The sequence below is a fragment of the Pygocentrus nattereri genome, chromosome 17, assembly GCF_015220715.1.
Source record: "Pygocentrus nattereri isolate fPygNat1 chromosome 17, fPygNat1.pri, whole genome shotgun sequence".
In the NCBI taxonomy this organism is placed as follows: Eukaryota; Metazoa; Chordata; class Actinopteri; order Characiformes; family Serrasalmidae; genus Pygocentrus; species Pygocentrus nattereri.
Genome location: NC_051227.1, coordinates 28,189,890 through 28,206,300, shown reverse-complemented (window position 1 = coordinate 28,206,300; position 16,411 = coordinate 28,189,890). Strand labels below are relative to the sequence as shown.

At 39.1% G+C, this 16,411-nt stretch overlaps 1 protein-coding gene across 5 annotated transcripts in view; it reads left to right on the top strand.

The window, feature by feature from the left end:
- The window catches only part of ece2b (endothelin converting enzyme 2b), a 56,551-nt gene extending 41,268 nt beyond the window's left edge, over positions 1-15,283 (top strand). For all 5 annotated transcript variants that reach the window (XM_017696764.2, XM_017696763.2, XM_017696761.2 and 2 more), the window contains 14 exons: positions 105-251; positions 1,337-1,399; positions 3,542-3,730; positions 8,018-8,160; positions 9,083-9,197; positions 9,410-9,520; positions 10,181-10,279; positions 10,384-10,461; positions 10,635-10,738; positions 12,810-12,920; positions 13,032-13,099; positions 13,353-13,543; positions 14,051-14,146; positions 14,394-15,283. In XM_017696764.2, coding sequence (XP_017552253.1) covers positions 105-251; positions 1,337-1,399; positions 3,542-3,730; positions 8,018-8,160; positions 9,083-9,197; positions 9,410-9,520; positions 10,181-10,279; positions 10,384-10,461; positions 10,635-10,738; positions 12,810-12,920; positions 13,032-13,099; positions 13,353-13,543; positions 14,051-14,146; positions 14,394-14,570 — 1,692 coding nt within the window. In that variant the 3' untranslated portion in view covers positions 14,571-15,283. The remainder of the gene's footprint in view (positions 1-104; positions 252-1,336; positions 1,400-3,541; positions 3,731-8,017; positions 8,161-9,082; positions 9,198-9,409; positions 9,521-10,180; positions 10,280-10,383; positions 10,462-10,634; positions 10,739-12,809; positions 12,921-13,031; positions 13,100-13,352; positions 13,544-14,050; positions 14,147-14,393) is intronic.
- The last annotated feature ends 1,128 nt before the right edge of the window (positions 15,284-16,411 follow it).

Below are 16,411 nucleotides of genomic sequence, written 5' to 3'. Positions count from 1 at the left end.
TAATGCTGTATTTCCCCAGTAGCAGGCGTGGAAAGTGCTGCACTGTACTGCCTTAAATGAGTTATTCATAAAAGTCTTTGTTTGTGTCTGTGGGTGTTTTTCAGACTGGGGGTTGGAACATCACTGAGCCCTGGGATAAGGATAACTTCATGGATGTGCTGAAGACTGTGTCAGGCCCATACAGAGCTCAGCCCTTCTTCACTGTGGGGGTCAGCGTGGACCCCAAAAACTCCAACAGCAATATCATTCAGGTACACACCTAAATTACCCTAATGATTCCAAATGGTTCATGTTCAGATGTAGGTTCACTGATGTTTTTTCTATACATACTTAGCACAGGGGTGCCCAGTCTTATACAGTAAAAGGCTGATCTGGCTGCTGCTTTTCATTCCAATCAAGCAAGTTCGCAACTGAATTTGCTTTAATTCAGATAAGCAACCTCAGTCCTTAAACAGTGATCAGGTGTGCTCTTGCTTGGTTGGAACAAAAATCGAAGCCTTTTGTGGAGAAGATATTTTTGCTCTCATAGCAAAATTGTGTATGTCTGAAATTGAGATTTTGTAGAATAAAGAGAAAGAGCTAATGGGTTCGTATCCTACTGTTTTTTAATGTTATTTTGTACTGTAAGGTCAACTTACAGTAGTGGAGCGAAACTACTGATGGCTGAAAAGGTGTATATATGTAAATGTGCAGGTTCTCATGACATCATAAAAGCAATGAGTACTAAACTAAATGTTTTTGCGTGAATGGACTGTGGCGTGAATGATGCATTTTAAAGTTTTTAAAAATGTTTACATACTGCATCAGGCTGTTTTTAATCTAAATAAGTTTTTTGTGATATAGGTCCTTAAAAATGAAAATGACAATAGATTTCTTGCACAAGTTAAGCTGAATTTGTATTTTCAGTCCTAAGTAAAAAATTATAAATTTTATATTTTTTTAAAAATATATATAAGAAGTGAAAGAATACTTTCTTCCACCGATCATCCGGTGTGCAGGGGATTAAAAAAAAATTTTGAAAAGTGTTCTTTCACTTCTTCTCCTGGAGGGCTAAATTGCTGTTTTTATTGATTTTTTGCTCAGCAGCTTAACGAGCTTAACTTGTGAAGTACTGACTAATTAGCTGTTATGCCACTAAAGTGTGCTATTGTGTTTTCCTACAGGAGTTTTAGAGTCCCATAATAGATCGTTTCAGTTTATAGATGGTCTCTTTCTTAATAAAGATGTGCAGTATATGCTGTTCTGAGTTGAATGTTCATTTTAGTAAATGTAAATACTTAAGTAAATAGATGATTAATGCTCTTTGCTTCTTGTATTTGCTCACCTGTTTGTCCAGGTGGACCAGTCGGGGCTGTTCCTTCCCTCTCGGGACTATTACCTCAATAAGACTAATGAGAAGGTAGGTTGCTCTGTGTTAATGTTTTAACACACCTAATTTACCTCATTAGGCAACAGGCAAGACTTTCATTACTGGACGCACTGATAATAAACTCTTCAGGAGTATTTAGTATTCAGGCTGCTAACCCAGGCTGTCCAACAAAGCCAAAAAGCAGTAACTGCACTCTTAAAGATAAAGGTATTGAGAATAGTTTGTTGGACTGATGCTTTAGAGTAATCACTTATTGAGCTGTATTTACAGAGCCTACACATAATGTAAGATTCTGTGCTAATTAAAGATTTCTCCTAGGACTGTATGTGTAAGCCAAAAACCTGCAGCTTCAAATTTTTGTTTCTTTCCAAGCCAATATTTTGTCAGTACACAAGAGATAATGGTAATTGCTATTGTAATGTAAGAATGGTAATTATGTAACTACTATATCATTTTAAAATAAATACAAATAAACACAAACATAGTAAACCTTAATAAGGTTTTGTTTTTAAAAATCGTGGTTAGAGGAGTAAAGTTTGATAAACATAGGTTAGATTCATGACTTTTCTCTGCACTCCGGTAATTGCATGGATTTGTTAAATTCCATCAGAAGCACACATGATATAAATTAATGAAGTATTTGTTAGTTGACGTAGGTATTGGATGGTAACTATAAATACTAAACATCCTTCAGGAGTTGTTTGGAAATTGTTAAGCTAACACGCACATAATCACAATGTAGTGTTCATTTATATTTATTGTAATAACATTGTAATGCTATTTTAACAAATCAGACTTTTGCACAGGATCATATATTTGTCCTATATCACTTACATCATGTTTGACTGGACAACAAAACTTCATTTTTTCCTCACTTTTTACTGTTGACACTCTGGTCTGTGTAGTGCAGGATGCATGCAGGTTCCTCTGTTTTATTTTAGCTGAAGTACATTCATTTCCCACGTTGGCTCCGCTTGTCTTGTGGCAGATGTGGAACTGAGCGATGTGTTTGCCATACATTTCCTTACTGCATGTGTGGGACTAATACGTGGGTTGACTTACAACAGCTGGCAGTTGCGGTTTACTGTTACAGGTCATATGGGTTTGGGTACACAGTATAAAATATTTATGTTTTGTTTAAGCCCTGTCTGCTCATGAATATTATATGTTCTGACTCTTGTTTAGTCACAGACTCTGCATATAAATTGACTCAGTTAAGGAGTGATTAACCGACCTTGTTATGGAACAGTTGAACCAGCTCTAGCCCATGAGTCCCATGATAAGGATCACTAATATTTTCCTCTGAAATCTCTGGATATCACAGTCATGTGATCTGAATTACTATGAATTACTTTGTCTCTTTGGTTTATCACTTTAATCATGGCTGTGTATTAAAATGACTGGCTGGCTTATCAGTTGAAATGGGTAATGATAGCCAAACAGAACTTTCAAACAAAGGAGATAATGTGGTGTCTGTAAATGTATTAGAGAACTCAAAATTAAAAAATAAGGGTGTAGGGAATTCAGTGCAGTGTTGAAAAATGGAGAATATTAATGTTTGAAACAGTACCATAAAACTATATTGCCAGTAAGCCCCTCTGCCATTTGTCATCTTTCTTGTCTTTGATCAAAATTAGGCATCCGGGTGCATTATGTCAGAGTAAAGCAGCAGGGGCTTATGTTATGCATGCGGGATTGCAGTTTTTATCAAAAAAAATGAAATCAAACATTAACTCAGAATCAAAATTTGACTCAAACCTAAAAATGTATGTTGTTACATTTTATTAAAAAGTCAGTGAGTAAAACTCCTCACTTTAGAAAGCATGTAGCAGTAAACTGCTTCAATGATGCACTTCCAGGCAGTTCTATATTGTTAGCATAGAAGCAGAATGTATTGTTAATTATCTGGCATCGAGGCAAGACAATGAGGCAGTCCAACTATTGCTGAGCATTCTCTTTAGGTAGATTTTCTTGTTCTGTGCACAAAATAGTTGGATGGCCATATAAAGTCATGCACAGCAGTTTATTCTAGGATGATGTGATTTTGTTTGAAAAGCTTTACAGAAGTAACTTTTTTTCTGTTTATTTGTTATGGAAACATCTGACTAACCTCTTATAGACAGTCAGTCTGGTTCAGAGTTCTCCTCATGTTGTAGGTGTGTGTTTGTTAAGGTATTGAAGGCATATCTGGACTACATGGTGGAGCTGGGTTTGTTGCTGGGAGGAGATAAGAACTCCACTCAGAGTCAGATGCAACAGATTCTGGATTTTGAGACAGCACTGGCCAACATCACTGTACCCCAGGATGAACGCAGAGATGAAGAGAAAATCTACCACAAAATCACCATCGTCGAGCTGCAGGTGCGTGTCGAGGTCCCAACTCCTGTTTTTGACAGATTTTCCCTGTGTTCTCCTGCTGCTGCCTCTCTTCGTTCATTACCTTTAAACAGTGTTTAATCTGGCATGCTGGAGTCACCCAGTCATGCTGTTGACAGAATTTAGCACAGAGGTTCACAAGCTCTATGCTTGTGAGAAAAAGGATGTGACTCGGTTGAAAACATGGTTCAGGTTACGTCAGTAAGATAGGAAGTTCCCAGACTGTGTTCAGGTTTGGACCAAAATTCTAGACGCAATTAAATCTCTGAGGTCTGGGGTGTGCATAGCAGATGTTTAGCAATGATGAAAGAAAATCATTACATTCTCTCTCTCTCTCTCTCTCTCTCTCTCTCTCTCGCTCTCTCTCTCTCTCTCTCTCTATATATATATATATATATATATATATATATATATATATAATCTCATTCCCTGCCTTCTTTCTTTACTTTATTTCTTTTTCTAACACTGTTTATTCTTTCTTTCTATCTTTTTTCTTTAGCCCTATTTGGATGGGATTCATTTTACATGAGGAGGTGGAGTAGTGGAATGTTTACTTGCATAGAGTCAACTTCTTATTCACCAGCTTTGAATTTTCCCGTTCCACCTTAAATGGTGCAGCAGTGATTATTATAACGCCTGTGGCCCCAGAATGTAACTGCAACTTAAGGACAAACGGGAACAAGAAACTAGTGCATAGGAAGCTTACCTCAGCTCCCCAAGCCGATATGTAACGTTACTGTCCTGCCTGTGAATGTCTAACCTAACGGTGATGCTGATGACACATCTTTTCTGATGATGATCTCTTCTGCTCATTTCTGTGGTGAAGTCGGCGCATAAATAAAGTAGCTGCCCCCGTCTCTGTCATTTAGACTGAGATATCTTATCCCGTGCGAATCGCTCATTAACATTACAGATGTCCTGAGGTAAACTGGCAGTGCCCACCTCCCCGTGGAGAACTGATCTCGTCCAAATAGGGCTTTAGCCTTTCTTTCATCTTGCTCCGTTGTATTCCTGTCTTGATGTTCTTTCATTCTTTCTCCGTCTCATTTTTTCTTTGCTTCTTACGGTGCTTTCTTTAAATTTCTTTCTCTTTCTTTCTTTCATTTTTTTCTTCTTTCTATCTTGTGGTTTCTTTCTCTCATTCCCTCTTTATTCTTTTCTTTCTCTTTCACTCTTTCTTTTTTCTTTTTTCTCCTTTTGTCTTTACCTATTTCATGTTCTTTTTATTTTCTTTTTTAATTTCTTACTTTGTCTTTCTTTTTTCTTTTCTCTCTTTCACTTTCTTTCTTTTTCTTTCTTTCTTTCTTTCTTTCTTTCTTTCTTTCTTTCTTTCTTTCTTTCTTTCTTTCTTTCTTTCTTTCTTTCTCTGTGATGGGTTCCCTTGCAGGGAGACATTCTGTCTTTTTCCAGTATCCTATCCTTTCAGAGTTTCTCCTCAGGGAGAGGCGTTATTGTTCACACCATGCTCCATAATCTACCTTTTTTTATCATTTCATTATTTGCCGGAGCCTTCTCCTCCTCTTACACTGCTTCCAGCTCCCTATTGTTTTGTCAAGGCCTGTGATTGCTATGGCAACTGTTGCTAAGTAACATTTCTTTTTTCTTTTTTTTCTTTTTATGGAGCACACAACAGAAAAAAGAGACTGAGGGAGCCAGAATCAGGGATAGAGCTGCTTACTGGTTAAATTTCTCCAGCTGTCTGAGGGACTTTGTATCAATAACAAAAGGCCAATAGCTTAAAAGGCTATTATAAATGCACTGATGTGTCCACTGTGAACAAAACTCCTCAAAGTGAAACAAGCTTCTCGAGATGGCAGCCATGCTGCGGGGGTTTGGACCATTTAAGGCGGCTGGAGAGCAACAAAGCTGTTTACTAAGTGAGTGCATAGCACTTAGCAAGGGCATTTAGCCAAATGCTGCTTTTTCTGAATTTATGAAAATCCAACCATAGACATATTATCAGACATCTATTTTGTTAATGTGTAAAGCTTGTTCATGTTTACGTTCAGTCCACCTAACTCCAACCTTGCTGCATTTGGGCAGGGAAATTTCTATTTTCACTGGCATAATGCATTTCATTGTAAAATATACTAAATACAAATTATTTTGGTGTTTTGGCTGTTATTGGCATTCTCTCTAGTCTAGTACAAGTCTGCACTACTTTTTGAATAAGGCCAGTAAGACAGAGGTATCAGTCAGAAACAGCCTGTTCATTACTAAAGGATAGAGAGAACATCAGAATAGAAAAAGAAAATAAATACAGTAAAATAAATGTATGATATGGCCCCTTTAAATTGTCCCTCATCGAAATAATGAGTTAGCATGTCACAAATTTTGTGATTTAAAATATTTGACCCTCAAAAACATCTTCCAGTACCTAAGCACCTACATAAATTCATCTGAGCAGAATTTCCCAGGATTATTTTCACTCTGATTTGAGTAATTTCCCCCACTCTAATTCAAATATAGCCTTCCAGTACTGTGAATGAAAAATATTTATGACTTGGAGTCCACAAAACTTCCCTGCTTTTCTTTTTACTCATTCTGTTCACACACATGCATTTCTTATTACCCACATATTACCTGAATAGAAGCTAAAGCCCCCAGGCTTTTAAACTTTATTAAGACAATAACATTCTTCTTCTGTGGCCTGCTGAAAAAAAAGAATGTATTTTTATCACCTCATCTTCCCCCTATACCCAGACTCCCAGAGCAAGGATGAGGGCTGTATGGGGTATAAAGGCTTTAGTGTGTGTATGTGTGTGTTTGTGTGTGTTGGCTATGGGGGTTTTTAGTGTAATATACCCCAAGGGCCAGGCAGCTGTAATTGCGTTTGGGACTCTGGAATGCAAACATGCTGGCGAGATCTGGCCAAAACATGTCAGCATTGCTTCTAAGTGGTAGGTTTGGCTATTTGAGCCACACACATTACTAACAGCATACAATGCGATCCATGTAATCTCACATGTGATCCCAGGCAGACATTGTCATTGGAATGGGTCATGCTGAAGACCTCAGTGACTTTCAGCATGACAGTTCATGGCAGTCTGTTCGTCAGCTTTCTGGAGCTGTGCTGGTCAAGCTGTTATTGTCAAGTGGAAACTTGCATCAACATAAGAATTGTGTGACAGGAGCTTCAAGAATTGGGCTTTGATGACAACCATGGCAGCTGAGAAGCCACACAAGTCTAGGAGAAGCCACACAAATCTAGTGTGCACAATGACAAGAGGTATAAAACGGACCACTGCTGGACTCTGATGCAATGGAAATGCTTTCTCTGGAGTGAATGAATCACACTTTACCATCTAATGGAGGAATCCGAATTTGGTGGATGCAAATGGCCTGCCCAAATGCAGAGTGCTTACCTTAAAGTTTGGTGGAGGTAGAATAATGTTCTTTGGCTATTTTTCATGGATTGTGCTCAGCACCTTAGTTCCAGTGAACATTAATCCTAATGTTACAGAATACAGTGACATTCTAGAGTGTGTAATTGAAGTCCCTTTCCTGTTTCAGCATGACAGTGCTCCATCCACAAACAGAAGTTCCTAAATAAATGGTCTGCAAAGTTCTGCGCAGAGACACTTTACTGACATTAGCCTCACTGAACACCTGATGAATTGAAATGACCCATGCAAGCCAGACTTTATTAACTAACATTAGTGCCAGTCCTCAGTAATAATGCTCTTGTGGCAAAATGATGGTAGAGTGAAGAATCTAAGCACTACATTGTAAAGTTTATAGAACCTCAACATAACCTTATATAACTTTCCTACATTAGATTTTTTCCTAAAAATTGTACTTCTTAGCCAAGAACCATTTAGAAACCTTAGAAACTAGTTCCTACACAATCTGTAGTATGTGTATTCACTGCATAGAATATTCATGCATTTTCCTCTCAGCCATATTAGTATGAGAGCGCTTTCTGGCTCTACAGCTCATCTAGAGCCTAGGGAATGTTCCACTCAGCCTGCAAACAGCTGAGTCTCTCTAGGCCATGTTAATGGGGTTCGTGCCTCTTTCCTGGACTGTTTTGCATGTCAGATGTTTCATCCAGCTGCAGGCTGAGTGAAGTGGTGACGTTATTCGTCTGGTGATTGCAGAATTCTTTCTACTGTGGCTAATAACAAATCAAAACCACTCCAGACCAGTTAGGGAGATTTCATTTGAATAATCCTAAGCGTTTGCACTTAATTGATGTCTGCATTAATTGATTATTATAGTAATATTTATACTTTGGAACTGAATGTTTTTTTTTTTTATCTCTTTCCATAGTCACTGGCCCCTGCTGTGGATTGGCTTGACTACCTGTCCTCTGTCCTTTCCCCCCTGGAGTTGAACGATACTGAACCAGTGGTGGTGTATGCCAAAGAATACCTGCAGCAGGTCTCAGAGCTCATCAACAAGACTGACCGCAAGTATGCATGTCTCCATGGTTACGGGCTGAACCGGCTGGCTACTTTCCAAGTACTCAGTCGTGTTTAACATGTTAAGTGAAATTATTCCATCTTCTTAGTCTGTCCACAATTTGCCGACCACTGTAATGAAGACCAATACAGTGGCTGAGAGGGGTGAAGTGTGATGCAGGGTCGTTCTTTTCTGTCTGGATCCCTGAGCTTGATATGAGGGGGGGTTTAAGGGAATGTCACCCCCCTAGGTCAGATGTAAAAAAAATCCTTTAAAATCCCTCTTTCCATTTTCGATAAATTATTGTAAAATAACCATGATATAATTGTGATACAATGGTAATGTATTTGTACCATGAGTTTCTTAAATATATTTTAACTCATCAATTTGAGATTTACTCACCTTTAGATTTACTCACCTTTACCCCATTTTAGTTCTTTAGTGTGGTAAGTTTAGTTACAGTTTAGTTACAGTATGAAATGAGATGTCGGAAGAGCATTAGTTCTTTAGTGTGGTAAGTTTAGTTTAAGTTCACAACTGACCACCCTGTTGAGCATTTTTTACAGTTTCGACCACTGCTTTACACTGCATTCTACTTCATAACACTATACCATGCAGCATAAGATATAAAGCAGCGTATTGTTAGATCTCTATCCATTCACTTTTTTACTGTGTGCTGTGAGGGTCCGAAACAGTCTCAGTTCCAGATAATTATTTCCATGGAATTAGTCAAAATGATATAAAACTTTATGTATACCAACAAAAGAAAATGATTTGGGCTGTAGAGCAGTATTGCAATCACATGAAGCAGTAGCTCTGCTGTACTAGGATACTAAATTGCGCAGCCCTAAAAAAATATGTACTAATAGTTTTATTAAAGCAGGCACTTTTTTTCCTTCTTTTTTTTTAATCTCTCTCCTTCTGTCTCTGTAGTCTTCTGAATAACTACATGATTTGGAATCTGGTGCAGAAGGGAGCGTCTAGCCTTGATCAGCGCTTTGAAAATGCCCAGGATAAACTACTGGAGAGTCTCTATGGCACCAAAAAGGTGACTACAACTTCTTTTTTTAGTATGAAAGAAACTTTGTCAAATACATTTACTCGTTATATATCATGTAAACCTGAGACAGGCCAGCAAGTTGTTTACTCTCCAAGCTGCTGTACTCCACAAGCATTAAAACATCTGTTCCCCTTCTCTCCCTCCCTCCCTCCCTCCGTCTCTCTCTCTCTCTCTCTCTCTCTCTCTCTCTCTCTCTGCAGTCATGTACTCCACGCTGGCAGACATGTATTGGGAACACAGATGATACCCTTGGTTTTGCTTTGGGGGCACTCTTTGTCAATGCCACCTTCGATAAAGACAGCAAAGAGATAGTAAGTTTCACAGTGAACCAAGTACAACACAGAATTGTTTTATCTGTAAACATCAACCTATTGTTTCTGTTGACTAGGATATAATTTCACCTGCTATGTTTTACATAGTTTTCATTATCTTTCACGCAGCCACAAGTGACTCTTGGTTGCCACTATGTGGCCATGTTGTGAAATACATGGTAGAGAAACTGCAGCAACAGCCTGTAGTCCTCTGATTTATATTGCAGTGAGGATTTGATAGCGTTCAGCCACAAGAACATTAGTAAGGTCATACTGATGTTGGTTGATTTTGGATCACATCCCAGAGGTATTGGATGATGCTCTATCACTCTAGAGAATGCAGTGCCACTGTTCCACAGCCCAGTGCTGCAGGGGTTCAGGGTGAACCGGCAGTGTTCAAGGTGACCTCATGTGCTGCTGGTCCAGAGCAAGCCATTCTATTCGCAGTGCTTTTGTAGGGATATTATAAAAGCCATGTGTGCGCAGTTGAAAACTTGTGTCAACAATGGGCACACCTTAAAGTAGCTCACTTATTAGAAGGGGTATCTGGATACTTTTGGACATGTAGGTTGTATTATATTAGATATCAGTTTTCTTTTGCCATATTCAATTACATATTGAAGTTTGAGAAATTTTACAGCTGCTCTTCCCTCCATGCAGGCTGAGGGCATGATCAATGAGATCCGAACTGCTTTTAAAGATGCGCTGAACAACCTCAATTGGATGGATAAGCAGACACGACAGGCTGCCAAGGACAAGGTGAGTGTGTGTGAAAAATTCACACTCGTGTTGCTAAAATATGATCCCAGATAATGTGTTTAGACAAGACGTTAACATGGATAACACCTGTGTCTTTTGTTAAGGCTGATGCCATCTATGATATGATAGGCTACCCTGATTTCATCCTGGACCCCAAGGAGCTTGATGATGTTTATGATGGGGTAAGTGAATAAACTCATCTTGCTCGGCCTTTGGAGAGATCAGGCCTTTATACCACAGACCTAACACAAAATGATATGTTGTTGTATATCAAAATGGTATATTTTTCAGGAGAATTTGCTGATGCAATAGTTATTGAAATATTGTAGTCATTGTAGACTGTCTGTGCTTCCAGTATGACGTGTCAGAAGATAACTTCTTCCAGAACATGCTCAACTTCTACAACTTTTCAGCACGGGTGATGGCAGACCAGCTCCGCAAACCTCCAAACAAAGACCAGTAAGTGTGTGTGTGTGTAACATAGTTATGCAATGTACAACTCAAGTCTAGTTGAAGTGTTTGTGGTAGTTGTAGTCCATCAAATTTGTAAGCAATCCAGATTTGTAAGCAAAAGGGGCTATAAAAGACATGAAAGATGCACAATTTATTTGGATCTGGAATGGCATGGGTAAAGTCAGCTACGATTTGAGATTTTAACGTTTGCCTGCTGAAAAACATTAGTCAGCCCGAAAATGTCATTGGATTTTGAGGCTGAGACACCCTCTACTGTCTTCACTGCCTTTCCTAACTTCCTAGTAACCTATGTCCTTTTTTTTTTTTAGAACTGATTATATTAAAATCACATGCTTCAAAATGTTTTAGCCTTACCTTTTGGTAATAAACAATTTCTCTTGCCATTCTCTCCAACAGTGAGCGTGTTTACATCCACTTAGTAATCTGATAACTGCAGAAAATCCAATTTTGTCAATAATCCGATCAACATGTTTACAGGCACTTGGGTATCAGATAATGGAAAAAATTCAGGTTGACAGACAGTCAGACAGTATTCGGATTTCTTTTTTGCCACCAGCCAGTAAACTCACAGAATAAGACAAGATGTAAACATAATGCAAAACACGAGCCACTTAATAATATTTAAATTCTTCATTTCATCAAGTTGGTGCTGTGTTGCTGTGTTAAACACTGCTTGCCTATTTCCATTTCTACAGTTCGCTTTCACACGTGCAGCCTGAGAAATTCAAAAGAAATCAGAGTAAGACTCTACATGCACTGAGAAATCTGATTACTGAGCTAAAATCTCTTTAAGCTCTCTTTAATCATATTTCTTAATTGGATTTCTAGGCCATAGTCCGATCGAAGAAATCAGAGTATGCTGTTTACAAGACCGTTTGACTTATCGGGTCACTGCAGAAATCCAATTATGACTGGATTATTGGGTGCATGTAAACACGCACAGTGACCACATCCAATCCTAAAATCCTGCTGCTGTGTATTTTGCCTCCTAATGACATACAGAAACACTACTTAAGTGCAAATAGCACCGCCCTTTGGGTTGAATCTGAGTTACTGTAGAAAATAACCTCTGTAAATGTCACAAAATGGTCACATTAGCACAGACATGTTTTTTATTTTAGTGCTACAATTTTTGTTTGTGGGACAGTGATCACAACTTTCTGTAAGGGCCCAGCCCACGCCGCCTGTTGCCAGTAGAGGGCGACGGCAGTGAGACGCCCAGCCTGCAACGAGCCAGGGACTAATCAGGCTCACTCAGTACACCTGCGGGCTCCCCTACTTAAAGGCTGTGCCAAACAGCAGCGTTTGTCACACCTTTGTAGAGGGGTGACCTTTACGGTACTCAGTCTTTGAAAAGAAAAGAAAATAAACGAAACTGGCCCAAAACCAAAAAGAGGGCTGAGAAAAGAAATTCCCAAAAAAAATGAAAAGAGAGAAGAAGAGGGCTGGAAAAAACAAAAGAGAGCAAGTGCCCCCAAATTACTCACAAAAAACAAAACAAAACAAAAAAAAATCCAAGCCATACAAAAGGTGTTTGCTCTAAGAGCAAACAAGTAAAGGAAAGTCTGCCTTCCTGTCATAATTACGGTGGCAGTGTCTTTTGCGTTCTCATTATCATTTATTTCACCTTTCTAACTCAGCCTTTGTTTGAGCACGCTGGTTCTAGTTCCTTTGTTTAACGTTCCCACCTTTTTTCTTTCCCTGCCTTGAAGGGCTTCAACCGGGGTTACCTGTGCATCTAGGTGATGCAATGGTCATGCCACGGACTGACGATCCGTGCAGTGATGGTTCAAACCCACCTCTGGGTTACCCCATTTTTGTACAACGTCACAAAGACACGCTCCATTGCCCCTATAAACCTCCTTACTCCCCTTTTTTTCCCTAGCTTTCAGTTCTGCATTTGGGTCCGCCTTCCTGCCGTCCCGTAACACTTTCCTAGCATTTGCACTACATGGTTAAAATGTGTACAGCCCTGACATATAACCTATTTTAGTCAGGAAGTGCAAGAGAATGCCTTTGCTTCTCTGATTGTTTACTATCAATTTTAACTCCACAGATGGAGCATGACTCCCCCCACAGTAAATGCATACTACATGCCCACCAAGAATGGCATTGTCTTTCCTGCTGGAATCCTGCAGGCTCCTTTCTATGCTCGGGACCACCCAAAGTGAGTATATGTCTCTGTGTGTTGGTGGGCCTGATGCATTATGATTAACCAGAACTATGCCTCTGTCAGTTGTATGAAACATGATGGATGAGTCCATGTTGTGTTTAACAGAGCACTGAACTTTGGAGGCATTGGTGTGGTGATGGGGCATGAACTTACTCACGCTTTTGACGATCAGGGTAAGTAAATATGCATGCGTATACATACCTAGGTCCCAAAAAAGACACTTTGGAACTGTGTTTGATTCGAAAGAACCTTTTACTATCTGGTCCTTTAAGGAATTTGTGTAAATGAAATGTACAAACAAAGAAGTTTAAAGAACCTCTACATGTAAATGTACCTAATAGTTTTCTTAAAATAAAATAGTTTGCAAACATTTTGTTTTTGAAAGTGTGTGTGTACAAGTTGTTGCTGATCTTTCTTTCCTTGCAGGCAGGGAGTATGATAAAGATGGAAATCTTAGACCCTGGTGGCAGAATTCTTCAGTGGATGCATTTAAGAATCGCACAGAATGCATGGTGGACCAGTACACTCAGTACACAATCAATGGGGAACACATAAATGGAAAACAGACCCTGGGAGAGAACATTGCTGATAACGGAGGCCTAAAGGCTGCCTATCATGCAAGTTATATTCTCTGTTTTTACGTTAAAATCACTAACTACTGAAGAAAGCCTAATATCATGATCAAAACTGTTCTGCTTATAAACATATCTTGATATATTTAGTAATAATAAATATATTAATGTGTTAAGGAAACTATTATTCCATAACATTATTTGTTTATTAGGGGTGTAATGATTTACTAAATACATATTCCATTTTAATTCATTACAATACAATTGTATTTTTCAGTAAAGCAAAAAAGAAGTGTGATTTTGCAATATGTTAATGTTATTGTTTCCACATTAGAACTGTACAGTCTGGTTTCTCAATAGAATATAAATACAAACTAAGTTTTCTTTTAAAACGCCCTGAGCTAACCTGCTAGTAAAGAGTAAAATGATACAGTATATGCTGTTATATGTTATGACATACAATACAGTACAGTATGGGCAGTGTATTGTTAGGCTCCTATTATTTACTTATAATTAATTTAGATTCACAATGTGCTGTTGGTGTGTTTGCAGGCATACAGATCTTGGGTGCAGAAAAATGGAGAAGAGAAAAGACTCCCAGCAGTCAATCTGACCAATGACCAGCTCTTTTTTGTGGGGTTTGCACAGGTAGGCCACCAGTCATGATTGTCCAGTCTTGACTGAGATATTCATAACTTTTCCCATCATCCAACATTTTTCAGTATCAGGGAATGATTTTCCAGCTCATGCATTATTCTGTATGTTTTTATAATAGAATAAGGGAAGCAGTAGTAAAACAAACTTCTTAACGTCACTGAATTCTCAGTTCCTGTTCTGGTCAACCACTTGATTCTTAAAAACCTGTAAACACCAGCTGTCCTGTTCCTCTCTACAGGTGTGGTGCTCTGTACGGACACCAGAGAGTGCTCATGAGGGCCTGATGACGGACCCTCACAGCCCACCCAAATACCGTGTCATCGGAACATTGTCCAACTCGCCCGACTTCGCCCAGCATTTCCAGTGTCCATTGGGCTCTCCCATGAACTCAGGCCACCGCTGTGAGGTCTGGTAAAGCTAGGAGCATGGTGAAGAACCAGGGGCCACTGGCTTGCTTTGCTTTGACCAGTCAGAGATGAATGGATGGACTATACTCTACCAAGCACTGGACTTTTTTCTTTTCTTCTACTTCTTTTTTCCGGTTATGGAATATGAAATGTTGTTGGACACAAAGTGGACTTGAACAGGTTGGGCCAGAGCCTGGAGGATACACAGGGAGTGTGTTAGCTAACCTTTGCATTGTCCAGCATTGTAGGCAACCGATTTGTCACTCTCCTTCTGCATGGCCACAAAAGCCCACACAGGGCTGTCTTATTTATTATTTGCTGCACTTGAACTTCTGCGTGATACAGTGAGGATGAGGAAGAATCCCCAGCCCTTTCCTATGCTTTTATGTGGGTTTTTTTTTTTTGTGCTTCATGACCTGTTTACAGCAACCGAGGATGGGCTTTCTTCTCCAGGAAGAAAAACAAGACATTGTGATGTCAGAGGGAGTGCCTCTCCTTCACTTTGACTTCAGAGGAAATATTTGGCTCCCTCTGTGACCTCACAGGAAGTGCCATACACTCTTGGTGACCTCACAGGAAGCATTAGAAAGTGGAAACGCTGAGCTCCAGCCAGCAGCCTGCTGGAAGGAAGTGTTATGAGAATAAAACTGTTGCGATTTTCCTTGTTGCAATCTCACCAATAAACTGTTGACCAGCAGTTGGTTCATAATGAGGACAGCCACTACTCGTTTCATTCAGCCTGTGTATACTGTCATTAGCATATTTTGTTGACAACGTTGAAATGTTATTTTGAACTGCTTTTTGCCAAAGAATGTTTTTGTTTTTTGTTTCTGTGTTCTGTCTGCTTTTGCTTACTCGCACTGGTCAGGAGTTGTCTGTTATTACCCTGCGATGTGTAGCTGGCCTGTGTGTGTGTGTGGGGGTGCTCAGACGCACATATGTGCGCCTACATGGGTGTCTGTGAAAGGACAGAGATGTATGTCTTCTTGTGCTCAACTTTTCTATGACGTCTAGTCTGCTGAAGTGATTTAACACGTTATAATCTTTTTTGTTTTAACCACTGAAGGAGAAGAGAAGCTTTTTCACTGATGCTCTTTTCCTTTTCCCTTTGACAGTGTTTCAGGCTGTATAAGTGAAGGTGTAATAGGTTAACCAACCCAAGCCACACTTGGGCTGATGCTCACTCAACTTCCATCTGTGATGGTTAGATTTCCCATGTATATAATTCTCTAGCCATCCTTACTTTTCACCCAACGACGCTAACATTGTTAATGATGAATAGAAGCTAGTGGGCACCAGTTGTCAATTTAATTTCCATAACCGTTTTCTAGGTCATCTCAGCTAGTGTTTATTCATCATTAGCAGGGTTACTGGTCTTTACTGGTCTTCACTGATGAGTCTTGTGGTTTAAAAACTACAAGGGGTTTTTACTACAAGGGGTGGGCGATATGGCAGAAATATATCACGATACTTCAACATTTTCACGATACATGATATGCATCACAATAGTTTTTCTGAGATGTAATAAGTTGGAACAGATAAAGGGAATCTGTAGTGCCACATAATAATAATAATAATAATAATAATAATAATAAAAAATATTTAGCTACAATGATTTTATTCAGTGTTTTACAACTGCACCAAATCCAGTTAAACAAGCCTAATTATGCTCACTTTGTAATGAAACACGTAGTTAGTCAGTGTTCTTTAATTACTGATAATATCCATGATATATTCAGAAAAGCAAATTATAACATAGTTTATCATATTACCCACCCCTAATTACTACCCACTGCTACCTGCTCTCAAACCCAAAGCAAACTGACATTTTATTTGTTTAAAAGCTGCT